General features: G+C 36.1%; 1 protein-coding gene across 2 annotated transcripts in view; it reads left to right on the forward strand.

The window, feature by feature from the left end:
- The window catches only part of NKAIN2 (sodium/potassium transporting ATPase interacting 2), a 967,202-nt gene that overhangs the window by 428,424 nt on the left and 511,535 nt on the right, over nt 1-27,243 (forward strand). For both annotated transcript variants that reach the window (XM_055309568.1, XM_055309569.1), the window contains exon 2: nt 22,462-22,599. In XM_055309568.1, the coding sequence (XP_055165543.1) occupies nt 22,462-22,599 (138 nt within the window). The remainder of the gene's footprint in view (nt 1-22,461; nt 22,600-27,243) is intronic.

The raw sequence follows: 27,243 nt of genomic DNA on the forward strand, positions 1-27,243 counted from the left end.
CAGGGTGTGATCCCGGAATCCTGGGATCAAGTCCCACGTCGGGCTCCCTGCATGGAACCTGCTTCTCCCTCTGCCTGTCTTTGCCTCTCTCTCTCTGTGTCTCTCATGAATAAATAAATAAAATCTTAAAAAAAAAAAAAAAGAACATGTCAAAATGGAGGCTTCTAAAACATTGACAAATGGAAAATATAGAAGATTGGCTGCAGTGCCCTGGTTGTTCAGGTTCCTGACCGAAAAACAAAACAAACAAACAAACAAAAAACTCAAGCCAAAATATCATCTACAAATATTTCAGAGATGAGAAATAATCAAATCCATAGACCAATGTGGTCTTTTTTATTTCTATTTTTCCCTTTTTCTCCTCCTGCCCCCTCTCCTCCTCTTCCTCCTCCTTCTTTCTCTTTTTCTCTTATAATGAGGGAAAACTGTGCATATTGACATCTGTTGTTGATAGCATGAATTGATGAGTTTGCTAAATCCTTAAATTTGCAAAAGACTTAGCCATTTTCCATTTTGGATTATCAGGGAGTGAACACTTCAACAGGGCTAGTTATGACTGCTTTATGTCTTTGGATCTCTCAAGACCACGATAGAACCACCTCAGTAACAAGGTGGCTGACTCTCATACGTATCAAGATGTGGGTGGACTGCAACTATTAGACAGAAAGCATTCCACTTCATCAGAAGTTGAAGTTTCAATGGCAGTTTGGGGAGAGACAGTCCACGGATTGGAGACAACCCGTGCTCTCTTCTTTTCTCTTCAGGCTGGGTTAAGTGCCCCTCTTCTGCCTCACCTAACACTTCATGCATGTCTGTGTTAGTGGAATGAACCTAAATTAACTGGGAATGTGCCCCTGCCATCCTTTGGGGGGCATGGCCATGTGTAGTTCACACCTATCATAGTATCTGAAAGATATTAGCATTCCGTAAATGTTTATTGGATTAAACTGTTGCAATGACTGCTAATGTGGTACTTAAATGATTTTCACATGGAGAACAAATAGACATTGAGTAAATGCTTTCAGGGGCTAAGTGTCAGGCACCTATCACTCAAGGCTACATCAAACTCCATTCTCATCCTGTAGGAGTTCACAGTTCAGTGAGACAAAGACCTGAGAACTCATAATCGAAACACAGTGGGATAAGACTCTTAACCAGTCTAAGAAAACAGGCAGCCCAGAGGAGAGCTCCTCAGATCTCTCAAAACTGCGACAGGATCCACTGGGAAAGTTTGATTAAGATCTTGAAAACTGGATGTTGTTTTCTGGTAAAGAGTAGGACGTTTGTTTTAGGAAATGTATACCGGATGTAGAAAGTTGTAGAGGCATGGAGAAAATGTGTTGTCAATGCTTAAGAAAAAGTCTGGGTTGTATTTGCAAGCTTAGTGAGTGAGTGGAATGAGCTTTTCAGCCAGAAGCTAAAGGGTATTATGAGATTTGAGAGTGAATTTGAATGCATGGATTTAGTGAAATGGTTTGAAAATTATAAAGAAATAATATGTTAGGATTGTATTTTCAAAAGGCCATTTTGGTGCCAGATGGAGGATGGATTAGCAAAGGAAAAGACCAAAGACTGGAAAACCAGTTAAGTTAGTAACAAAGTAGCATAAGATATCTGTATGTAGTTTTGTGGCTGGAAAAATGGACTCTGGATCCAGATTGTCTGGATTTGACTTCTGATCTCCATGACCTTGTGCAAGTTACTAAACTCTTCAGTGATTTCAGTTTCTTCCTCTATAAGATGGACATCATGATGACATCTACATATAGAGGTGTAATAAGTATTACATCAATGCATATAAACATGCATAATCGGCACATAATAACCACTTAATAAATGTAGTTTACTCATTAATATTCCATTCAAACATCATAAAAACCCCTGAGTTATAAACTCATGATATTAGTATCATATTAGATGATACTCATTTAATAAATATAAATACTAAGACTTCTAGGATTTAACTCTGATGGCTAATCATGGCATTTCATATATTTGCATATTAAATACACATATAACAGGTCATAGACAATGAGCGAAAAAAGGATTTGCAATTAATGTCTATTAATGGAGTATGAATTTGTTAGACTTATTAAAAGCATGAATCATGATGCTCTCATTCTCTTTTGTTTGCTATGAGTTCAGAAGATTGGGAAGGATCTGAAACAACCAGTGGGATACATAGAAACTGACATTTTGCACTCCAAAGCTGGAAAGTATCATCTGTAACTGACAGCGTTTTTTCATTGTCCTTGCTTTGCAGAGACAACTCTCTGCCTACATTTCCACCTGTGAATCAAAGAGGTACTCTGCAGACTCAGTTTCATAATATGGTCACATTTGTACATTTTGCAAAGTTGCACTTCTTGTCGAGAAGAAAACAAAATGGATCAAGTAGTTAATTCCCAACCTTCCAACAAACTAACAGCCCAGATAAGGTCAACATTACAACTTGTTTATAAATCATATCATCTATCCTGCAATGTCTATTTGTTTTTTTTTTCATTTGTTTATAATAACTGGTGACAACACCATCTGCCGGCTTAACAAATGTTGTATGTTTACCATGGTTCTTTAAGACACGTAGCTCTTTGTCATACCCCTCCTTGGATGTGCACAATATCACTTGGTCAATAAGAAAATTCAAATGTGATAGGCATCTATGCTTTATCAAGTGGTTCATCGTGGGTGATGTTTATCACCTGTGATGTGCATGCAATGGAAAATGGCAATTTGCTGCAGCTCTCAGATGCATTTTCAGGAATGTTAGGAAGAAGCTGATAAAAATCTGTCTTCTTTGTGTAGGGCAAAGGAGAGAGATCACCCTGTGGATAGGACCCAACTACTATTTCCTGTCGTCTTTGAAGTTTTAAGTTCTGTGCACTGCATTTCCCCAGTTTCTAGGAGTTTGAGGCATCACAGCTTCACAGAGTAAAAGTTTCTTTTTATTTTCAGAATATCAACTTCTGTGTATGGCAGAGGGAAGTGAAATGAGAAGCTTTTCAAAATTAGAGTTGTATATTAAAATTACAATTCACCTTTTATTTATTAACAATTTGCCTAACCTCTCCTTTCAGATCATAAATTCTGCATCTTCTAGTATGCACATACCTCACCTGGGCAGCTGCTTCTGTATTCACCACCACCTTTCCTTCCTTCAGGGCCCCAGCTGGGAGATCTCTTACTCAAGTCAACTCTAAAATGTGTCCAGTGATAAAATTGGCAAAGATACATGAAACATTTAATATTGATTAAAGATTATTAACGTTGTGCTCATACATTTCCAAATCCTAGTTTGATTTGTGAGGGCAATCATTAGTTACTTGCCTAATTAAAACTAAGTCTGACATATAAAAAAAGAATCTATAGTTAGTTATTCCAACCAACCATTTACTTCTGATGAAATTCCTCTATAAAATAGACATAAAATCCCCAATACCACTAAATCTCAATTACACTGTGGAATGTGAGAAAAGACGTTTCAGGAAATTGACAATGAGTTGAGCCGCCAGTGAGAATGGATGCTGAAACAGCAGGTTGGAGCACCTTATTATATTTATACTTTTTTGAATTCTTATTATTTTTTGTTCTTAATTATCCAGCTTTATTAAGATATGATTGACAAATAAGAAATTGTATATATTTAAGATGAACAACATGGTATTTTTAGATAAGTATCTTTTGTGTCATGATTATTAAAATCAAGCTGATTAACATGTCCATTGCCTCACAGAGTTACCATTCGGTAAACTCATGAATAGATCCAGCTTAAAATATAGTTTTCAATTTTCAGTTGCTATCTTAAAAATATATATCTTCTGTGGTATTGGTTAATATGCAATATCAATAGTATTTTATTTTATATTAGAGAAAGAGACAGTGCAAGAGTGTGGAGAGGGATAGAGGGGAAGGAGAAAGGATCTCAAGCAGACTCCATGCTCAGCTCAGAGCCTGACATGGGCATGACTCTGAGATCATGACCTGAACTGAAATCAAGAGTCAGATGCCTGACTGACTGAGCCACCTGGGTGCTCTGGTAGTGTTTAGAGTTTTATGTGCCATCTAGTGTGTTCAAGTATTTTTCTGGAAGCATACCCCCTATTGCTCTTCAGCCATCTTGCCCATCCCCCTCCCCTTCACCCATTTGGCCACCATACAGTTTGTTCTCTGTATGTATTTGTTTCTGCTTTTTTATTCAATTGCTTGTTTTGTTTTTTAGATTCCATATACAAGTAAAATCATATGGTATTTGGTTATTTTTAAGTAACCTCACTCAACTATGCTAAAATTATTAGAAATGCAGCTTACATAATTTCCATTATGATAGTTAAACCTTAAATAATGCCTATGTTTTAGGTTCATGTTTGTGAATGATAAAGAAAAAAAAAAAGGCTTGATCCAAGATTCTTTCCAAAATTACAAACTTTGGAATATTTTACACTTTTAAAATGATCATAGTTAGGTATATTAAAATATAAATATACTATTTTTTATAGTTTATGTCTAATACTATTGTATGCCAAGTTAGTTAACATGAGTTTAATGCAGGACTTCTACTGCATATCACTATTGTAAAACATACCCGATGTTAAAGTACAATTCAAACTTAGAACTTTCAGAATGGATGCATTAAAACAGCCTAAAATTATCAACTTGTTTTGAAATGAGATAACAGAAGGGAGTTCAGGCAATTTTATTTGCCTTTTATCAAAAGGCCCATGATTATTTTCTTCCAGAAAAACCATCAGTGCAAGTAATTAGTAGATTGTGCTTTTCTAACTAGGCTGATTTCTAATTCCCACCATGATGTGCCTTGATTCTCTATGCATTTACAGGACTGTAATTACCTATGAGGTTTTAGACTTTGCTAGGCCAGCACAGTGTTCAACCCCCTTATAACAAACGGGGAGTGAGAAAGTGGCACGAGAGCGCAACACCATGGTGACATCATGCCAGTAAAAGCTGCATGACCAATGGTGAGCTTAGCAGAGCTCAGCTGGAACCCGGGGACTGGGGTCTCAGACTGACATGGTTTCCATCAAAGTGAAATGTGAAATGTGATTGTCAGTGAAGCAAATGAAGCCAGTCAGAGAGAATTAAAGAAAACAAACAAAATATAAACAATCGCCATAACAAACAAAGAGATTAAAAAGGCAAAGCAGGGAAAACCATGATTTTGACACCTGGCTGTAAGTTTTATTTTGTGGACTTGATTGTTCACATGTGAAGAAAATATATTCTTCATAATTTAATATCTTTTTTGAATCAAAGTCATAACCTGTGACCCATACTTCTCATAATGATACTTTATACGAAGAAAAAGTTTGAAGATTTTTATTGACAAATAACTCCTTATAAATTTTCTATAGAATTTTTGAGTAGGGTCTCTCTGTTGGGTAAAACTCTATTACATGGCTGAGATGTAGCATGCTGAGAAGATGTAGCATGCTTCTGACTGTATTTATATCAGGGACTCTGTATATATCCGTGCCACTGTACACACACATGCACGCACAATTCTTGGCTTTAACTACTGTATCGTTAAACTACAAGAAGAAAGGGCAACTTACTCATCATCTTCAAGCCTTTCTTTCTTTTCTCTGATTAGCATACTTTAAAAAATCAAGAAATTTCAACCTAATTATAAGGGAATTATGTAGATACCATGGACATTTTGGCATTCTTTGGAACCTCCAACTCTAGGAAAATGTTAAATCTCAGGAAGCTTTGCCAATAAACTAGTTTTTATGATGTATTTGGAAAAGGTCAGATTACTGTCAGAACTCTGAAAAAAATAATATAGCTCTAGAACCTGATGGTTGTTCATGCTGAGATTGTCAAGCGCATAGCAAATGAATGGAGAGTCCTGGTTAATTATTTATGGAATCACGAAAAATAATTGATAACTTCAAACCACTTGCCTAAAGGAAAGTAAGCCTGGTGACTGTTGGCACTTTTCTGGCTCCTATTTGCTCCAGGGTGTGAGATAATGGTCAGTATTTATCCTTCCTAAACAATATCATGAATTAAGATCTATGGAATCATTTCAGTGCTCTAGATTATGGTATAAAGCAGTGGGTATATTACTTGTTTCATACACAAAATTACAAGACATGAGTTTGCTACCAAATTGATGACACACTGTAAATCTCTTTAGACACTAGGTCAGTTAATCCAAAACCTTTGTAAAGGAGTGAATTATAAAATAGTGATACATGCATACCTGACACATTTTATTTTAACTCAAGCTGCAAAAGACTATTCTGTTGGTGTAGGACTAAGGACTCATCTTTGTGTGTGGACTCACTGGCTATAGTTTGACATGTTCTTTTTGCATAAGAAATCCATAATTTATTAATTATGGATTTTTATGTATTGGTTTCTTTACAATGGAATAGGAACTCAAAGACTTGTAAAATAATTTTGGCAAAAGGTTCCTTTAATATTTTTATCGTTGTTTTTCATCTGTCCTTTAGAAACTCACTTTTAGGGATGCCTGGATAGTTCAGTGTTTGAGCATCTGCCTTCAGCTCCATGTGTGATCCCGGGTCCAGGGATCGAGTCCCACATTGGGCCCCCCGCAGGGAGCCTGCTTCTCCCTCTGTCTGTGTCTCTGCCTCTCTATGTGTCTCTCATGAATAAATAAATAAAATCTTTAAAAAAATAGAAACTCACTTTTATGCCTTAAGGTAGTCTTTCTAATATGCTAAACTTAGGGTTTTTTTTATTTTTATTTTTTTAAGATTTTATTTATTTATTCATGAGAATACACAGAGAGGAGAGAGAGAGGCAGAGACACAGGCAGAGGGAGAAGCAGGTTCCATGCAGGGAGCCTGATGTGGGACTCGATCCTGAGTCTCCAGGATCACGCCCTGAGCTGTAGGCGGCACTAAACCGCTGAGCCACGGGGGCTGCCCCCTTAGGGGTTTTTTAAAGCTGTATTTTTGCACTCATAAGTTAATTGTATACATAATAATTAAATTGTGCAGTGATATACGTTATGAGTACAACTGGCATAACCAGGTTCAAGTCTGTGTTTATAGCTAGATCTGTATAAACATATATAATTTTGGGACTAATGGGACCTAGTGGTTCAGTGCTTTTGGCTCATAAGTAAATTGGACCTCCTAAACAATATTTAGCCTTTTTAAATTTCTCTCCAGATGGTAGTATCACTTCAGAAATACTGACCAATTTATTCCCCATGCCAATGGAACGAAAATGTGTATCACTGGAAGATACCAGACTGAAAGCATTGCAGCAATGTGGTACCATGCTGAGGGCTACATATAGTGGAGAAAACTGCATTACTTAAAAAAAAAAAAAAAAAAAAAACATTTTAGGCAATGTTTTGTGTGGTTTCAGCAAAGTATTAATGAACCACTGAAAAGAAATGGTATGATGAGTACATGAAACTAAAAAGAAAATATTCTTGAAACATAGCGTATCAAAGTATGTCATGTGTACATATATTTGTATCTGTAACATCTTACATATATACACACATATGTTCTGTACAGACATGTATTATATATGTATGTATATTTATAATATGACTTGGGAGAGAACATGATTGTAGTTCAAAGTTTGGATTCTAACAAGTCATCTTCAACCAATTGATAGCGAAGTGAGCTTGGGCATTTAATCTCTGCCTCAGTCTTCTCATCTTTAAAATGGAGATAGTAGTATTGCCTGCCTCATTAAATAAGCTCATACCTGTAAAATACTTAGAATAGTGCTAGGAATAGTAATAGTATTATATAAAATCGGTGTGCATGAGGACAGAGAAACCATGGGTATGATTTAGGAGTGCTTGTGATGCTTTGGATTTTCAAGTTTAAGGTATGAAATACATTTCATAGCTCAACAGAATTTGTCATTTTGAGCCTGTACCAGTTATCTATGCTACATTAATGGAGTCTATGGTAGAGCTCCTAAAGCTGATAGAGAATATCACCTCTTATTACATTCACCCACGGACAGCCACAGACATTGTGTCAACAGAAAAACAAATATTATGACTGCCTCATTTCAGAATAGCATCTCCATATCTGTGTTGAATTCAATAATATGGTTACTTTAAAGGGCACAGAAGACATGGTATTTTTCCATGCCAGAAATAGCATATCTTATGACAAATTCTAAAATGCTCCTGTAGCCATCTGAAATGGTATTGTATTCCTCTTTGCAATTTCTGATATAACCCACTGCTACAGTGACTGCCAGTACATGGGAGTGATCTTGATAACATTTCTGCTTTCATTTCAACTCTTGATTGGCCTTTAGCAGTGAGAGTAAGTGAGGCTGTCATTCCATCTCCTATCCTTATGAAATTGAATTTTATGAAAGAGACGTAACCTAGAGTTTGAGAGATTTGATTGACGTCTTCCATATGGCTGTCTTGCTGTAGTCAAAGAAATAGTGCCTTCATTTGAGGAGAACAGAAGGGAGGAAAAGGAGACAGGGAAGACACTGGAGTGCAGGACATTATGATGTCCACTTCTGTTCCCTGAGATAGTACGCATGTGTCCACCTCCCGTCCTGGCAAATACTCAGCATCTGCTTAGCAAGGAGCACCAGCGATAGTAACAAAATTATTAATTCACTGCCTCAAATGGGGGAGGGCAGGAGTATTGGAGTGGCATTTTATCTAGTTTTGAATTCACAAAAGAAAAAGCTATACAAAGATAAGAAGTATTTATTAAGACCCAAACTGAAGGCTCCCTAGACTTTGCTTCTCTGATAATGATATATGTGGCATCTTTTTGGACTCTTTATCAGCTTCACAGAAAAAAATCATAAATATATATATATATATATATATATATATATATATATATCTGCATTTTACCTAGTTGACAAATTTGAAATTTTCCAGATGGCAGCTTTAATATGTTTAATAGGATTGTGCTATTAAAAAATAGCAATAGAGTTTTCTCTAGAGAAAGTCATTTGGTATGAGAAAGGAATACCATATGATACATGAAAATAAGAATATTGCAAGCTATTTTTGTTATTTGTCTTTTACTGAGCTCTCTTGATGAATTAAAAAAAAATTAAAGTCTATGCTGACCAAATAGATGTTGCTGATAATGAACTTAGCAACTTATTTTGCCCAGTTTCTAAAGTCTTTTATTAAAACATAGTCAACCCATCTCTCATCTGTTTTTCTGCATATTAGTCATATTAGCCACATGGTGGTTTTTTGTGTACACCTGCTGCATGAGCAGTAGGAGATCTGGAAATGGATCAGAACCAGATAGATAGATCCATAGCAGGGGTGTCATTTGAACAGCTACACCTGTGCCCTCTTGAGAGTTTTGAGAATCTCTGCCCTAAGAACCATTTCAAATATTAGATATCTTGCAGTGTAATACTAATTCTGCCAGACAACATGAAAATTGATTCATCTCATCACCAATTCCCAATCCCACTTCTCGCTGGTGCTTCCGACAGTGCTTTGCATCTCCCAGCGCTTACAATATGCCATCAATGCTTGTAGATATGATTCAAAAGTCTGTGGCCATGGTCTTCTGCACTTTGAGGAGTTTCTCCCTATGTTATAAATATTTATCCCATTTGTGTATTAGCTTGAGCTTGGATGAGTTGAGACTCTGTTGTGGTGATACTGGAAATTTCAAGGTCAAATGGATGCATTAAACTTTCTAATTCATACCTGTCATGTGCATTGTGTGAGCCATGAAAACTACCTAGAACAGCTGTCATTTTGATGTGTTCTGATTCTTCTGAGAGGTTAGATTTCCATTGAGTAAAATTATTATAGACTCTGTGGGAAAACCAAAACACTGATCCATCTACCAAGAGGCCCTGGGCTGTGATCTTTTTCGTTCATTTATATGAGTACAGGGAGACCTTAAACTTAATAAATGAAAATTTGCCTACTTAGGTATGGAATCATTTCATGGCACAAGTCTACATAGATGTCATTTTATTGACACTTTGCAGGATTACTAGTCTATTAACTGCTGCAATGCTATAAACTTTCAGCTTATTTTATTTCCAAAAGAGTTCTGTCCTAACTGTAAATTTGACTATAGAGGGAATTATACAATTTGTAGAAATAGAGTTATAGTTATAATAATGATTATTTTATAGAGTTATCATAATTATGTGAGTTTACAAGCCATAGAGCTATATATAAAAAGATATTACTGTATATTTTTATCTTTTATCTTGTACAAAGAACCTATTATGTTATTTGCTTATCAAATTAGGGAAATATTTGGTAATAAAGTAGAAATGATGCCCCAATGTTCTTGAAAGCAGCAACATAAGGTTCTAGTATATTATGGTTCTAGTACATTGTAATGTGTTGTAAATAGTTTGTGGCTAAAAAACATGGACATTGAAGTTAGAATGACTAGCTCTATAATCATGATCTTGGTCATGATATCAATTTCCTCATCTGTATAGTAAAGGTAATGACAGATAATCATTGCAGAGTGCATGATATAAAAGTAAGCATGAACTAAAATAGCATATTAAAGTCATTATCATAATGCCTGAGATATACTAAGCACTCAACTTTTAATAATTATTGTATCAGAATCCATACTCACTATTCAATCAGAGGGCTGCAATTTATATGATATGGAGATATTGAGTTAAAAATGTTAAATCCAAAAAAAATGTTAAATCCCCACTACGGAACATCAAATAATATGTAGTGATTTATCTCACACACACACACAGACACACACACACACACACACACACAATTTGGCATATGAATGTACAGATGAGGCAATTCTATGAGTTGATAAGTTCAATTCAACAACAAACAATATTATTTGTGCTCTAGTGTCAATTTGCTGTACTACTTTTTCAAATAATATATTTTTAAAAATCTAGTATAATATGCTAGTCATCAACTTGTCTCTTGATAGCATGAATGTTAACTATGAAGTGGTTATAAATTACTATGCAGAATGAACAGCTGTGAGAAGTAATAAATGATTCTGTTATCACAACAACTAGAATATTAGCTGGCTTATGCAGAATTATATATAAATGCCATTATTACACAAAATGGGGAAAAGTCTTGAAATATAATATTCGACTCTGATGTGGGTCAATTAAATAGCCCTCTTAATTTAACCTCAGAAATAAGTGATTGACTATATTTCAATAAAAATCTGTGAAGAAATGCCATGGACTGTTTCAGTAATGCAGCTTATAAGAAAATACACTTCAGAAAACAAATAATAAATACTTCTTTTATTTAGTTCCTTTGAGTTTATCCAAAAAAAAAAACTTATTTTTATTTTTTTAATTATTATTTTCTTGAAAATATTTACTGTGCTTAACTGTATGGAGATACAGTTTTTTAAATAAGGTGGAGAGAAAGAAAGAAAACAATTGAAAAATTGCAATATTTGAAGTCTGTTTTTTTACATAGTAGTATAGCAGATTGGATACATGGAGCGTTGAATCAGGCAGGAAAACATTCACTGAGGAAGAACACCTCCCCCCCCAGATATTTGAGGCTATCCATAGTATAATTTGCATTTCTGACCAATAAAAAAGAAATATTTAGTCATCTCTAACTGAAATATTCTGGCAAGACTATTGGTCTAGATAGAATATTTGTACTAAAATACCAGTGTCTAAACATGTTACATATTGTTAAAATATAAATTAATTAGCATCCATCTTAGGATGCAACCTAAGCTTTATAATAACTATATGCATTATTACTTTGATCTTCCTGCAAATCTTAAGAGCTATGTACCACAGTGCCCCCATTTTACAGATGAAGACACTGAGGTTCACAGAGATCAGGTGACTTTCTGTCGTCACATTTCGAGTAAGATTTTAAACATGACTTTCTGATCTAAGACTTGAGTTCTGAACCACTAAGACATGTTGACTTCTATTATAATTGAAGCCATTAAGACCAGATCTCCTTTTGGTGGTATTTTTGTTATTTATTCTTGTGGCTTATTCCTTTGTTTTGTATTTAAAGGAAAGCAATTATGTGGGAGGAGACAGAAAATCCTTGGTTTAATTGAAATAAGGTAAATTATTATTTGCGACCCAATACTTTATCAAACACCTTATAATTTTATTCTGTTCCCTTAGTGAATAAACACCCCAACACATACACACACACAAACACACACGCTCACACACACATTTGAAAACTGCAATTACTCAAGAGTTAATAAAACTTTTCAAACAAAGCTCTGTGCTTGGCTCTGTCCGTATCTTACATGTACAATTAGTATAGACCCTACTTCAATTATTATATACCCTACTTCAATATTCTCTTCATTTTATATTTGAATCAGTTCTCTTGATGAGATGAAAGATTTGTGTCTAGTGTACCTCCTACAGATAATGTTTAAAAGTTGGCATATATGTTCTCACTTGTCCACTGTAAATAACACAGAGAATCTTAAGCAGGGAGCATCATCAATCTTATTCATAAAGAGTCTTGCTTTGAGACACTCTGGTGTTTTAGACAATATCATAAAGACCTCAGCAGTATCCTAAAGACCCAGAAAAGCTCCCAAGTCCTTACAGCTTTCCTGAGGATTGGCTTAAAAAGAAGAGAAACCTATACGGGGCATCCTTTCTGATTCTGGAGCAGACAGTCTAGATTATGTTCAAGATTACAATGCACCATAGGAGACTGCAGGAGAGGGTAAGTAGAATATAGATGAGATCTAGTGTGGTGAGATACAGTGAATAAATATAGACATAAGAACTGGCAGCTTTACCAAAGTGGGCAGACAACCAAGAAACAGAAGATGTACCAGAGAGTCAGACACAGGAGACTATGAATCCAAGACAAGATCTCAGAGCAAGGATAGAAAGAGCAATGTCCTATAAGGAGCAAGGAGACACGATCAGAACTCTTTCCTTATCTCCTTCAGTGTTACATGCTCTATGAGGCAAGAAACAAAGGGTAGAACAACTGGGAACGAGGAATTGACCATACTTGATTGGCACGAAGGAAAAATCACAGCAATTTCTGTTGACAAAACTCTGACAGATGGCCAAGAGAGCTTCTGTCTGGACGTTTATGTAAACTTTCATAGTCCTATGGGTTAAATAAGAACTTTGGACCCATTACAGGAACTGTTATGCCCATTTCAATGTTAATCATGATTTCCCATAGTATTTCCTACTTTTTAGGCTGTAACAGACTTGATTTTGTTAGTTACCTTCTCCTGCAAACGACTAAAATGCAAATCCTGGGATCCCTGGGTGGCGCAGCGGTTTAGCGCCTGCCTTTGGCCCAGGGCGCGATCCTGGAGACCCGGGATCGAATCCCACGTCGGGCTCCTGGTGCATGGAGCCTGCTTCTCCCTCTGCCTATGTCTCTGTCTCTCTCTCTCTCTCTGTGTGTGTGTGTGACTATCATAAATAAATAAAAATTAAAAAAAATAATAAAATGCAAATCCTTTCTTTTTCAATTCCTGAAATTCCACAATTTGTATTTTATTGACTCTTTGAAAAGATTGATTATTCATTCATTCATTCATTTATTCATTCATTTATTTATAAGAGACAGAGAGAGAGATCGTATGCTGGGGGAGGAGCACAGGAACAGGGAGAAGCAGACTCCTCATTGAACCTGAAACCAAGAGTTGATCGGCCAACCGAGCTACCCAGGCACCTCGGTATTTTATTAACTTTTGATGAGCTTTGTCATTTCCCTGAAGTTCAGTTGGATAATGCAGGGGGACTCCCAGTCTATCTTCTCTCTCCTCAGAGACGTGAGAGTGGAGACAGTCTGAAAGCTTGGGTTTCTGAAGGAGAGTGAGGACAGTGAAGCGGGGAGGGTACAGAGGGGAACAGGCATGCCCATAGGTAATTCAATTTCAATTTATAATTTAGCTCTGGAAACAATTTGGTTGTTTCTTTTTAATTTATTTTTATTTTTATTTTTTTAATTAATTTTTATTGGTGTTCAATTTACCAACATACAGAATAACACCCAGTGCTCATCCCGTCAAGTGTCCCCCTCCGTGCCCATCACCCATTCACCCCCACCCCCTGCCCTCCTGCCCTTCCACCACCCCTAGTTCATTTCCCAGAGTTAGAAGTCTTTATGTTCTGTCTCCCTTTCTGATATTTCCCACACATTTCTTCTCCCTTCCCTTATATTCCCCTTCACTATTATTCATATTCCCCAAATGAATGAGAACATACACTGTTTGTCCTTCTCCGATTGACTTACTTCATTCAGCATAATACCCTCCAGTTCCATCCACGTTGAAGCAAATGGTGGGTATTTGTCGTTTCTAATGGCTGAGGAATATTCCATTGTATACATAAACCAAATCTTCTTTATCCATTCATCTTTCGATGGGCACCGAGGCTCCTTCCACAGTTTGGCTATTGTGGACATGGCTGCTAGAAACATCGGGTGCAGGTGTCCCGGCGTTTCATTGCATCTGAATCTTTGGGGTAAATCCCTAACAGTGCAATTGCTGGGTCGTAGGGCAGGTCTATTTTTAATTCTTTGAGGAACCTCCACACAGTTTTCCAGAGTGGCTGCACCAGTTCCCACCAACAGTGTAAGAGGGTTCCCTTTTCTCCGCATCCTCTCCAACATTTGTTGTTTCCTGCCTTGTTAATTTTCCCCATTCTCACTGGTGTGAGGTGGTATCTCATTGTGGTTTTGATTTGTATTTCCCTGATGGCAAGTGATGCAGAGCATTTTCTCATGTGCATGTTGGCCATGTCTGTGTCTTCCTCTGTGAGATTTCTCTTCATGTCTTTTGCCCATTTCATGATTGGATTGTTTGTTTCTTTGCTGTTGAATTTAATAAGTTCTTTATAGATCTTGGAAACTAGCCCTTTATCTGATATGTTATTTGCAAATATCTTCTCCCATTCTGTAGGTTGTCTTTGAGTTTTGTTGACTGTATCCTTTGCTGTGCAAAAGCTTCTTATCTTGATGAAGTCCCAATAGTTCATTTTTGCTTTTGTTTCTTTTGCTTTCGTGGATGTATCTTGCAAGAAGTTACTGTGGCCAAGTTCAAAAAGGGTGTTGCCTGTGTTCTCCTCTAGGATTTTGATGGAGTCTTGTCTCACATTTAAATCTTTCATCCATTTTGAGTTTATCTTTGTGTATGGTGTAAGAGAGTGGTCTAGTTTCATTCTTCTGCATGTGGATGACCAATTTTCCCAGCACCATTTATTGAAGAGACTGTCTTTCTTCCAGTGGATCGTCTTTCCTCCTTTGTCGAATATTAGTTGACCATAAAGTTCAGGGTCCATTTCTGGGTTCTCTATTCTGTTCCATTGATCTATGTGTCTGTTTTTGTGCCAGTACCACACTGTCTTGATGACCACAGCTTTGTAGTACAACCTGAAATCTGGCATTGTGATGCCCCCAGATATGGTTTTCTTTTTTAAAATTCCCCTGGCTATTCGGGGTCTTTTCTGATTCCACACAAATCTTAAAATAATTTGTTCTAAGTCTCTGAAGAAAGTCCATGGTATTTTGATAGGGATTGCATTGAACGTGTAAATTGCCCTGGGTAACATTGACATTTTCACAATATTAATTCTACCAATCCATGAGCATGGAATATTTTTCCATCTCTTTGTGTCTTCCTCAATTTCTTTCAGAAGTGTTCTATAGTTTTTAGGGTATAGATCCTTTACCTCTTTGGTTAGGTTTATTCCTAGGTATCTTATGCTTTTGGGTGCAATTGTAAATGGGATTGACTCCTTAATTTCTCTTTCTTCAGTCTCATTGTTAGTGTATAGGAATGCCATTGATTTCTGGGCATTGATTTTGTATCCTGCCACGCTACCAAATTGCTGTATGAGTTCTAGCAATCTTGGGGTGGAGGCTTTTGGGTTTTCTATGTAGAGTATCATGTCATCGGCGAAGAGGGAGAGTTTGACTTCTTCTTTGCCAATTTGAATGCCTTTAATGTCTTTTTGTTGTCTGATTGCTGAGGCTAGGACTTCCAATACTATGTTGAATAGCAGTGGTGAGAGTGGACATCCCTGTCTGGTTCCTGATCTTAGGGGAAAGGCTCCCAGTGCTTCCCCATTGAGAATGATATTTGCTGTGGGCTTTTCGTAGATGGCTTTTAAGATGTCGAGGAAAGTTCCCTCTATCCCTACACTCTGAAGAGTTTTGATCAGGAATGGATGCTGTATTTTGTCAAATGCTTTCTCTGCATCTAATGAGAGGATCATATGGTTCTTGGTTTTTCTCTTGCTGATACGATGAATCACATTGATTGTTTTACAAGTGTTGAACCAGCCTTGCATCCCGGGGATAAATCCTACTTGGTCATGGTGAATAATTTTCTTAATGTGTTGTTGGATCCTATTGGCTAGTATCTTGTTGAGAATTTTTGCATCCATGTTCATCAGGGATATCGGTCTGTAATTCTCCTTTTTGGTGGGGTCTTTGTCTGGTTTTGGAATTAAGGTGATGCTGGCCTCATAGAATGAGTTTGGAAGTACTCCATCTCTTTCTATCTTTCCAAACAGCTTTAGTAGAATAGGTATGATTTCTTCTTTAAACGTTTGATAGAATTCCCCTGGGAAGCCATCTGGCCCTGGACTCTTGTGTCTTGGGAGGTTTTTGATGACTGCTTCAATTTCCTCCCTGGTTATTGGCCTGTTCAGGTTTTCTATTTCTTCCTGCTCCGGTTTTGGTAGTTTGTGGCTTTCCAGGAATGCGTCCATTTCTTCTAGATTGCCTAATTTATTGGCGTAGAGCTGTTCATAATATGTTTTTAAAATCGTTTGTATTTCCTTGGTGTTGGTAGTGATCTCTCCTTTCTCATTCATGATTTTATTAATTTGAGTCTTCTCTCTCTTCTTTTTAATAAGGTTGGCTAATGGTTTATCTATCTTATTAATTCTTTCAAAGATTTAATTTATTTTTAAACCAAGGAACCCGTGTTCTACCATGATAGAATAAAAAGCCTATTTTTTCCTCTCAAATACTGTGTATAAGTTTTATTGCATATTAATTATAACAACTTACAAGTCACACTTAGGGACATAAAATTATAGAAATATTTGGAAGGAAAATTTATTAAGAAATCTTAGTAATTATTAGCAAACTGTAGTGTCTCAAGGAAACCGATTCTGAGTCCCACCAGTTGAAAACAACTAGCTATAAACATCCTGTTATGGCTTTGAAAAATATTTTAAAGTGTTCATGCACATGTAATTGCCTTGTTAATAAAGTGAAATGGCAATAGCTACCTAGGAAATATGAACGATTCTCAATTTGCTATGCAAACATTTGAAGTGCACTTGTTTCAGACTGAATACTCTGTTAAGGGGTCAAACTTAATTTAGCAAATTATTTACTTAATTGGGCCCAGTTTCCGCAGATTCACATTGAAGAGTGTGGAGTGAGTGTCTTCCAGTTTGAAAAGTCAATAAATATATTTATCCTAAAGACATTTCACAGGTGCTTTTTATGATTATTTGTAGTCATTGTTAATAAGATGAATTTTCCTCAATGTACTTATGAGAAAGGTTTTTGAAAACTTTTTCAGTTTAAATTAACTCTGCTAGATAAACAATGACCACTAAAATTCATGTTTGCTACAATGCAAAAGAGAGGAGTCATTTTCATGTTTTAAGATTTTATTTATTTATTCATGAGAGACACATACACACAGAGGCAGAGACACAGGCAGAGGAAGAAGCAGGCTCCCTGCAGGAGCCTGATGCAGGACTCGATGCCAGGACCCAGATCATGCTCTGAGCCAAAAGCAGACACTCAACCACTGAGACACCCAGGCATCCCACATTTTCGTGTTTAAATAGTGTGTGTGTATGTGTTTGTGTGTGTGTGTGTGTGTGTGTTAAGTAATAATATTACGGATTTTTTTTTAATTTTTATTTATTTATGATAGTCACAGAGAGAGAAAGAGAGAGAGGCAGAGACATAGGCAGATGGAGAAGCAGGCTCCATGCACCGGGAGCCCGATGTGGGATTCGATCCCGGGTCTCCAGGATCGCGCCCTGGGCCAAAGGCAGGCGCCAAACTGCTGCGCCACCCAGGGATCCCTATTACGGATTTTGAGATCAGAATTTTCAGCATTTTCACATCTGGGGATTTAGCCTATGGATGTGCCAACACATACACAAGGTTGTTTAATGCACTAGGAACGTTATAGTTAAAAACTAAAAACCAATGGAATATCTCTTAAAATAGAATGATTAAATAAGGATATAAGAGGTAGATCTATACATGTAGGATGTGCTAATGTAGAGAAACACCCACAAACATCATAAAGTACAAGGGAAAAAACCACACCTACATTGTGATCCTATTTATGTAAATAAAATGATGTGAAAAAATTTCTTACACATATATGACAGATATACGCCTATATGCCGCCAGGCACATATAATATTTTTTCCGGAAAAGCTATGTACTTTATAGTTCTTCCCCCAAATTAACAACAATTGTTTTTGGGAACGAGAATAGGACTGAGGTTTTCTTCAAAGTTTGTCAAGTACTTAAATGAACGTTGTACCTTATGTTTTAAGGCTGTTGCAATCTCTGTAACAGAGTTAAAGAAAGAGAGAAAAAGATAATTAAGTTATGGGTCAGTGTATCAATACAAAACTTCAAATAAATTTTTATTTAACCCAAACTGAAACTGTGGTAAAAATAATACTAAATTTCAAGTAGGGATTTTTCCCGGGAAGAAAAGGATAATGGAACATGGCAAAAACTATCAATATAAACAATCACAGTAATGATATAAAAGAAAGGAATAAAGTGATTATCTCAATAGACGCAGAAATAATAAGTGATAAAGATTAGCTTCTATTTATGTTAACAAATAGAAACTTCATAAATAATAGTCTTATAAGGGAACATAATTCTTTGTGGAAAGCACTAGATTTTGCATTAATAATAGACTACTATCTAGAAGCCAAACACAAAGAACAAAATTTATTTATAGCAAAACAGACAAGCATGAAAGAGTCTTATTCCATAAGACGTTTTATATGGAAATGGCACATAGAAACAGAAGCAGTACAGACAATCCCCAACATTACGATGGTTTGACTTGAGATTTTTTGAGTTCACAATGGTGTGAAAACAATATGTATTCAGTAGAAAGTTACTTCAAATTGTGAATTTGGATCTTTTCCCAGACTCCTGCCATGGCACTACCATCCTTTCTAGTTACACTGGGCAAGAGGCAGGAACCCACACACAGCTCCCAGGTATCGACACGATCACAAGGGTAAACAACCAGTACACGCTTACAGCTATTCTGTACCCATAGAACTATTCTGTTTTTCACTTTTAATACAATATTCAGGAAATTTCACAAGATATGCAGTACTTTATTATAAAATTGGCTTCACGTGAGATGACAGTGCCCTGTTGATCACTAATGTGTTTTGAGCACATTCCGGGTAGGCCAGGCTAAGTCAGGATGTTTGGTAGGTGAAGTGTAGTAAATGCATTTCTGACATGATATATTCAACCTGTTTATCAAGGCATAACCCCATTATTAGTCAAGGAAGATCTGTATATGTCTTCTGAGGCCGTGTACATAGATTTGTATGCAGAGTATGGAAAGGACATAAAGCAAATGTATTCCAGAGGGTCTAATGGGAGAAAGAAGAATAACACTGAGAACATGGATTGAAGGAGGCAAATAGTAAAATAAAATAAAATGAAAACAGGACCTTTGCCTTGACTAATGTCATGAATTGACAGGTATGATCAAAGAGATTCTTTACATCATTCCAAAATAAGTAAGGTAAAAAGGTAGTACATATCCTGGGACCAGGATGGGGGGCCTACAACATAAACTGTGAACGCTTTTGTTTTGTACTAGGTGTGTCCCAAGTCTGCAGTGTCAGGACACACCTCAGGGACCTATGTTTTGGGGTTGTTGTTTTTTTTGTTTTGTTTTATTTTTTAGCACTTACCACTTCTGTGACATTGGGAGAATCACCTTAGCTGTACTCCATCTTAGATTTCTTAATCTGAAAAATAAGATAGTAAGATAATATTGACCTCTCTGGTTTTTTTGCAGCATCAATGAGGTAATACCGGGGGATTAGCATGAATGCCCATCACATACTAAGTGTTTTAACTAATGTCCTCCCACCTACAACACCCCCCCCCCCGACCCTTCCAGTAATTCCATAGTTAATATGCTTTTTGTGGGAAGCGGATTCTTAGAAAAGGGTGCAACTATTTCTACATAGTGTTATTCCCATTATACTCTCTGAATTATTCCCAAAATCTTCCCTTCTCTGGTCCCAGCTCTAAATTACAGGACCTGTGATAACGCTACTTATGATGGCTAGCCAGACCAATCAAAAACAGGGTAAAAGCAGAAATATTAGTGAAGAATCACACATTATTCAGTCTGCATAGCCTTGTAAGTAATGTTTGATGAAACTATTAGTTCTGTCATAAAAAAAGACTAATAAATGTTGATGTAACTTCATTTAGCCATGCACACTTAGCAAGTATATTATCATCTATATATTTTTTATAATTAACAATGGTGCTATTTTCTTCCATAATTGGTGCATTTATTGAGAGATTTCCCACTGTTTGACTAATGCATTTCATCCTCTATACTTTTTCCCTGCTGTGTCCCCGCAGTTATGACGCTCAGAATTTATAGAGTTTAGATTCCTCTTGCTGCTGTTTACATTCCTACTTACTGTTTATTCATAGGATCAAGATAGAGAGTTCCATGTTGGAGTGAGCTTCTTATACAGATGATTAGCAATGGGGCCCTGAGAGCAACCAGTTGCTTTTTGGTACCATTAATGGATTCAAAAACAAGGCATACAGAACACTGCCTGACACCCCAAATGGGTCTCCTCTAAGTGAAGTGTTGACTGCATGAGAGCAGTTGAAGAAACATTTCATCAGAAGGAGGTTGAATGTTTATGAATCTGGAGTCATGTGCAATGTTCTTTGCATTCCACTTTTGCAACACTGGTGGGTATTGTGGATGTAGAATATGCAGGGTCGAAGAGACCTACATCCTCTCTCTTGATTATCGCCACCAAGGCTAAGTGAAAAGGAAGATCTGAGTAAGCTGGATTGCCATTACAGGCCTTACGTGGTACCCAGGGTGCCTTGGGAAGCAGACGTGTTGTGCAAACAGTTATCATGAATTTATTTTCTTTTTAAATGCCTGATGGGAAAATGTGCTGTGCCACTAAAGAAGTGCCTTGGGAATATCGATCGATCATTCAAGAAATCTTCAAAGTGAGCTACGGGTATTTCATTGAAAAGCACGCTATTTTGAGAGTTAGTATGTCCTTCTGACAAGAAATATCATTAAAGCATAGTGATGTCAGTATCTGAGGGGTTTTAAAATCCTTCTCCTTTAAAGCCTGGCATGGGGGAAAAAAAGTGTTGAATCTTTGTGTGGGAATATCATCAGGTCCTTTCACAATGTTTTACTCTGAACGGTTGATTATCATTCCACCTGCAGGCAGGCAGGAGGGACAAAGCTGAGTGGAATGCACCATTCCCCTTTTGCGTTGTTAGCTATCATGAGAGACTTGCTAGTTATCCAAGTTTTACTTTTTTACATCTCAATATCAAATGGCACTTCTGGACCGTGGCAGCCTTTGTTTGTCTGGTTGGTTGGTTGGTTGGTTGGTTTTGTTTTTCTTCTCTCACTCCTTAGATTTGTACCTGTGTCTTAACTGTAAAGTTGTAAGCACAGAGGAATGTAGGATAGTTTGAAATGACCTAAACTCCTTGCTTTTATAACAGTGATGCTTTATTTTTAATTTTTGTTTCCCATTATTTTAATGTATTTTTCCACACCCTTTTGTCTGGTTATATAGGTAACTGGGTATGACAAAAAAAAAAAAAAGTCATGTTTAATTTATGATTCAGTACTATTTGAGGTAGAAGGACCCTGGACATTAGCCAAAGTCCTGCATTTTATGAATGAGGAATCAGAACCCCGAAGAAGAGAAAACTTAGCTAGGAGACTAGAGGTGTTTAGATGCAGATCTAAGTCCAGAATCCGGGTCAGTTGACTTGTTGATGAGTTATTTTTCCTTTACATCAACCCCCTTTGTTTTATTTCCAGTTTGCATGATGACATTTGAGCAGATCCTAACAGCAAACCCTTTGTGTGGACTTTGCAAACTTGCTGGTTGAAGAATTAAAGTGTTAGTGCATATAACAACATAATTTATCCTGTGACTGCACAGATGATATCCTGTGAAAATGGCTTGATGCCTCCACAAAATCATCCCTAAAAGGATTGTAGCTGTCTATGGATGTACAGCTTCCATAGTATTTTTTTGAAATTTACCTGAAAATGTCAGTCTCACTGTTTAAGACAAATGCCAGATATACTAACAGTTATAATTGCTAATTACATGATGTGATCTCTCTCTCTCTCTCTCTCTCTCTCTCTCTCTCTGTCTCTCTCTCACCACTGTGCTTACCTATATCCTGTTTTGCTGTTCTAGGTTTGTGTGCTGGAGAGGCAAATATTTGACTTCCTTGGATATCAGTGGGCACCTATCCTGGCAAATTTTGTACATATTATTATCGTCATTCTTGGTTTATTTGGAACTATTCAATATAGACCTCGTTACATAACAGGAGTAAGTACCCTTCCTGCTTCTTTAAAAAAAAAAATTGAGATACAGATGCAAATTACAAATGTCTTGAAAATTTATATGTATATCCTTTTCTTAAAGTACTGTGGGGTTGTTTTCCTAGTTTCAGATTACATCTACAGTAATTGAAAATGTCAAGTTTTAAAACACTTGACAGTGAACGTAATCAGATTGTATTTTTATAGATTGCACTTCCAGCAAGTATTCTGCTGTAATTAAAAACAGAATGATGCCCCTGTATTTCCAAACTATAAGATTATGTCCTTTGATTTAACAGATTTTGATGGGAATTTCCCCCATTTTAAATAATCATATTTCATAAATTGAATAAGGATAGTTTGAAATCAATACAAATGAACATATGATTTGGATGTCAACATATTTATATATATTGGGGTTCATTTTGATACATTTGAAAGTCTATATCTTTCATAATTCTCTTTTTTGGTTCAGAGGAAGTATTTTGCATCTCTACTCAAGTTAAACTTACTTATCATAAAAGTGAAATCCAACTGTGTTGCAGTTGCTATGGGAACCATAACTTAGAATTTTTACTTTTGTATGTGCCTCAGATCTCAGCTATAGCTCTTCATTAATGTAGTTTTTTTTTTTTTTTAGTTTCGTCATTTTTTTCTCTTCTATTTTTGACAAAGGAAAAGTCTATAAGCATTTATTTAAAATTATAAAGCAATTTGGTGGTAAAGGAATATATATAAGCTAGTGCAGCTAGCCTTATTCAACACAAACCAGCAAGCCCTCTCAGGTTTCACAAAGGCCTCCTTCACATAAAAGATGCTCTCTTATGACCTGTTGTCTCAGTCATCTGGAACCTAGATAAAGCTCACTGGTACTGAAACAGACAATGTGGTGACAGCTGGACCAGGGGATCCACTGTCTCGTTAAGGATGAGTGAGAAAGCCATAGCTTTCTCCTCTGGGTGCATGCCCAGAAATGAGTGCATGTCCTTCTAAGGGTATATAGCCATGTAAATTATGTAAAAAGTACGATGCATTTTGTTGCAGTGTGAAGTTTTTGAAACACAAGACATGATAGTACCATTAACTTTCTTATATAAATTGTAATATGAATCAATATTGGGAAAATAGTACAGCAATTAGGAGTCGGTCTTCTGAAGTCATAATACCAGGATTTAAATCTTGTGTCTGCCATTTTTTAAAAACTTTTTAGACAAGCACAACCTTACCATTTTTAGTTCTCCTACTTTTAAAATAAAAGTAATAATGATATTGACTCATAGGCTTCAGTTCATTGATTATAAAACATTATAGGAAAGATTCTTAATTTAACTGTTCTCTTTCATTAGACTTTGAGGGTCCTCTGTGATTTTATTTGTATAAATAATGTTGCTCTGAGTATAGTCTTATAAATATGCAGTCTCCATTTCTGATAAAGTTGTTAGAATAAAAATCTAGATGTGGATCGAAATGTTGGAGCGGTTTAAAAACTGAGAGGTTTGCTTGGAGCAGTAAGTGGAATATTCTTTGAAATGTCCTTAGCACAATGCTTGGTGCTTAAAAAGTGGTCAATAAAAGTTAGTTATGATATTTTTCTCCTGATTGTTGTTTGAAATGATTCTAACTTGTATAGACTAGTGATAGGCTGGGGAGCAATTTAAAAAATAGAATGAGGTGTTCTAAGCTATTGGTTGTACCATTTCTTTCCCTTTTATTCCAGGCTGCTACAACTCTTAAAATGATTTTGCAGAATTTCTATGTATCAAATTATAATCCCAATCCCATCCCTTTAGATAAGATGCATACCCACAATTCTTTTTTAGAGAGGCTGTGCTCTCTAGCATGGGCTGAGAATTAAGAGGCCCTGGGACACCTTTAAGATTGTTAGATATTTTATATAGCCAAGAGAGTCTCTGAAATTTTTCTGCGGTCCTAACTGTGTGTCTTAGAGCTACATTTTTTACTTGATCTCGACTTGCAAACAGCATTCTGAATTTGATCTTTTCCTTGAGACAGTGTCTTACCTAGAAAACCTTTTGCCTGCTGGAGGCCTGTAAATGGGAAACCTTTATTTTCTATCACCCCAAGTCCTGAGTTGGGAAAACATTCTCTAAATTCTGCTTAAAAATGGAATTGTTCTGTCTTTAGCTCATTTCTCTCTTACAATTATTATATTATGTGGGGCTAAAAGGTGACAACACTGTCCATTCTTTGCTTAGAAATCCCCTTAGGCAGACCCACAAGCTGACCATTGTAGCCAATGGTCAAGCTGATTGTTCTGATAGCAATTTATTATGAATCCTTTTTTCTCCAGTCCTAAAAAATGACTTAGTTACTGTCCTTCTTCCTGTCTTCAATGAGTCTCCTCACTGCCCTTCTGGCCCCTGCCCATTACCTTTCCTCAAGATTAATGCTGTGTTTTAAGTTTATGTTATAGTATCATTCAGTTTTGATACCAATTTCTAGCTTAGTTATTTATTTCTGTGATTTTCTGTATAACAGACTTCTGAATAATCAAATTAATGGAATGGAATGTCCACGATGCCATGTTAAAGATCAGAAGTTGATTCAGGAAAGTAGAGAATTTGCCATAAAAATGGAATTAAGTTTTTTTAATTTGCCTAAAGATGACAAAAGGGATTACCATTAAAAGAAATTTGAATGGAATCATGTATACCAGAAATTCTGATCATTGAAGAATCTGTGATTAGCAGAAGAATGCATAGCTGGGGGCAAGTTGTAACTAACAATAATGAATCGCTGCACTTAAGTAATTTCCAAAGGCTTTATGTGCACAGGAGACTCAGATATGAACAGTGAAATTTATTTTTCTCTCCCCTAGATATGCAGGCCTTTATTATTTCTTTATTTGCCATTTTCTATTTTTGCATTATAAAACAATTTAAAAGACAATTTAAAACAGTTTAAAAATAGAGATAAACTCATAAATTCACAATTGAAACTTGTTATTAATATTTCTGCATATTTCCTTTGTGTATGTGTGAATGTAACATGTCAGAATCTGCAGCACCTCAAAAAGGTCTTTATCTCTTTAACATTATATAAACAATTTTAAATTCATATGGATATTCATTTAACCCTTTACACTATCATGATTTATCATACTATATAATAATATATAACATATCATGGGGTGTTATATATTGTGTGGTTTCCATGTTTTTTATGATAAATAATTCCAAATAACCATCCCCTTAAAAATACTTTCATCTTTATTTGTGATTTCATCCCTTAGGAGAAATATTTCAGTATAATTAAATAACATGAACAATTGTAAGGTTCTTAGGATATGATTGGCAATTACCTATCCAAAATTATTTTACTGAATTATCCTCCCACAAATGTACAGCAGAGTCTATTTTACTTCACTCTTGCTAACCCTGAATATTATCTGTTCTCACATCTGTCAATCTGATAGGAGAAAAAATGTCATTTGTGTTTTGAATTGCATTTCTTATCTTGACAAAGTTGGACTTTTTCATATGTTCATTAAATATTTTCCTTTTTTATATCCTTTTTTGGGGGGATTCTCTTTTGATTTGTGTTTATCTGTGTTCATTCTTTTCTTTGGAGTCTTAGTGTTTATCATAATAGTCTTTATATATGAATCATATAGTAAAGATATACTATAAATGTCATCATTTTTTTATTTTGATGTTTATTACCTTTCTCTTGTTAAACTCCCCATACCTTTATGGTATCATCTATTGCTTTACAATTATAAAATTTAGGGGCTCAGTCAGTTAAGTGTCTGACTCTTGATTTGGGCTCAGTTCATGCTCTCAGGGTCTGTGGGATCCAGTCCCATGTCTGGCTCTGTGCTCAGCAGGGAGTCGGCTAGAGATTCTCTTTCTCCTTCTCCCTCTGCCCCTCCTGCACACAGTGTCTCTCCCTCTGTCTCTTAATTCAACCAATCAGTCAGTCTTTTAAAAAAAATATATAAAATTTAAATATCATTTTGAAAAATGTGATGATAAATCTTCATTGAGTTTTGTTTACTACTCTTCTGTCTCATAAGAGTGAAGAAGAAATATTTAAAATTTATTTTTTAATTTTATTAAAAATTTTTTAAAGATTTATTTATTCGTGAGAGAGAGAGACATAGGCAGAGGGAGAAGCAGGCTCCTCATAGGGAGCCCGATGTGCGATTCAATCCCGAATCCTGGAATCACGACCTGGGCAAAAGGCAGGTGCCCAACCACTGAGCCACCCAGGTGTCCCATAATATTTAAAAATTTAAAACAGGTAACCAGAACAAGAACTCAGTAGTACCCTTTGAGGGTCTCTGGCATGTCAAGGAATTCAGCATGTTGAAGGAAAATGAAATAGATGATTTCAATTCTAGGCAAAGGAAATCTGAAGCCAGGATCCATAGAAAGCCTGTATTGTATAATTCTTGACAACATTATCTCTCCCCAAAAAAGCCCAGTTAACTCTGGCAGAATAGTTTATAAATGAATATATACAAAGGGCTCCCATGAAAGCATTTCTTCATGTCATAAATGGAATTGTCCATTACATCTTCATTAGGACTAAAGATACTGGCAGGCAGGCTGTGATTTGGGGTATTCAGTTTATTAATGACCAAAAAAAATGTTAATAAATTGCACTGCTCTAAGTTATCTAAAGTAAT

The sequence above is a fragment of the Nyctereutes procyonoides genome, unplaced genomic scaffold (assembly GCF_905146905.1).
Source record: "Nyctereutes procyonoides isolate TBG_1078 unplaced genomic scaffold, NYPRO_anot_genome, whole genome shotgun sequence".
NCBI lineage: Eukaryota > Metazoa > Chordata > Mammalia > Carnivora > Canidae > Nyctereutes > Nyctereutes procyonoides.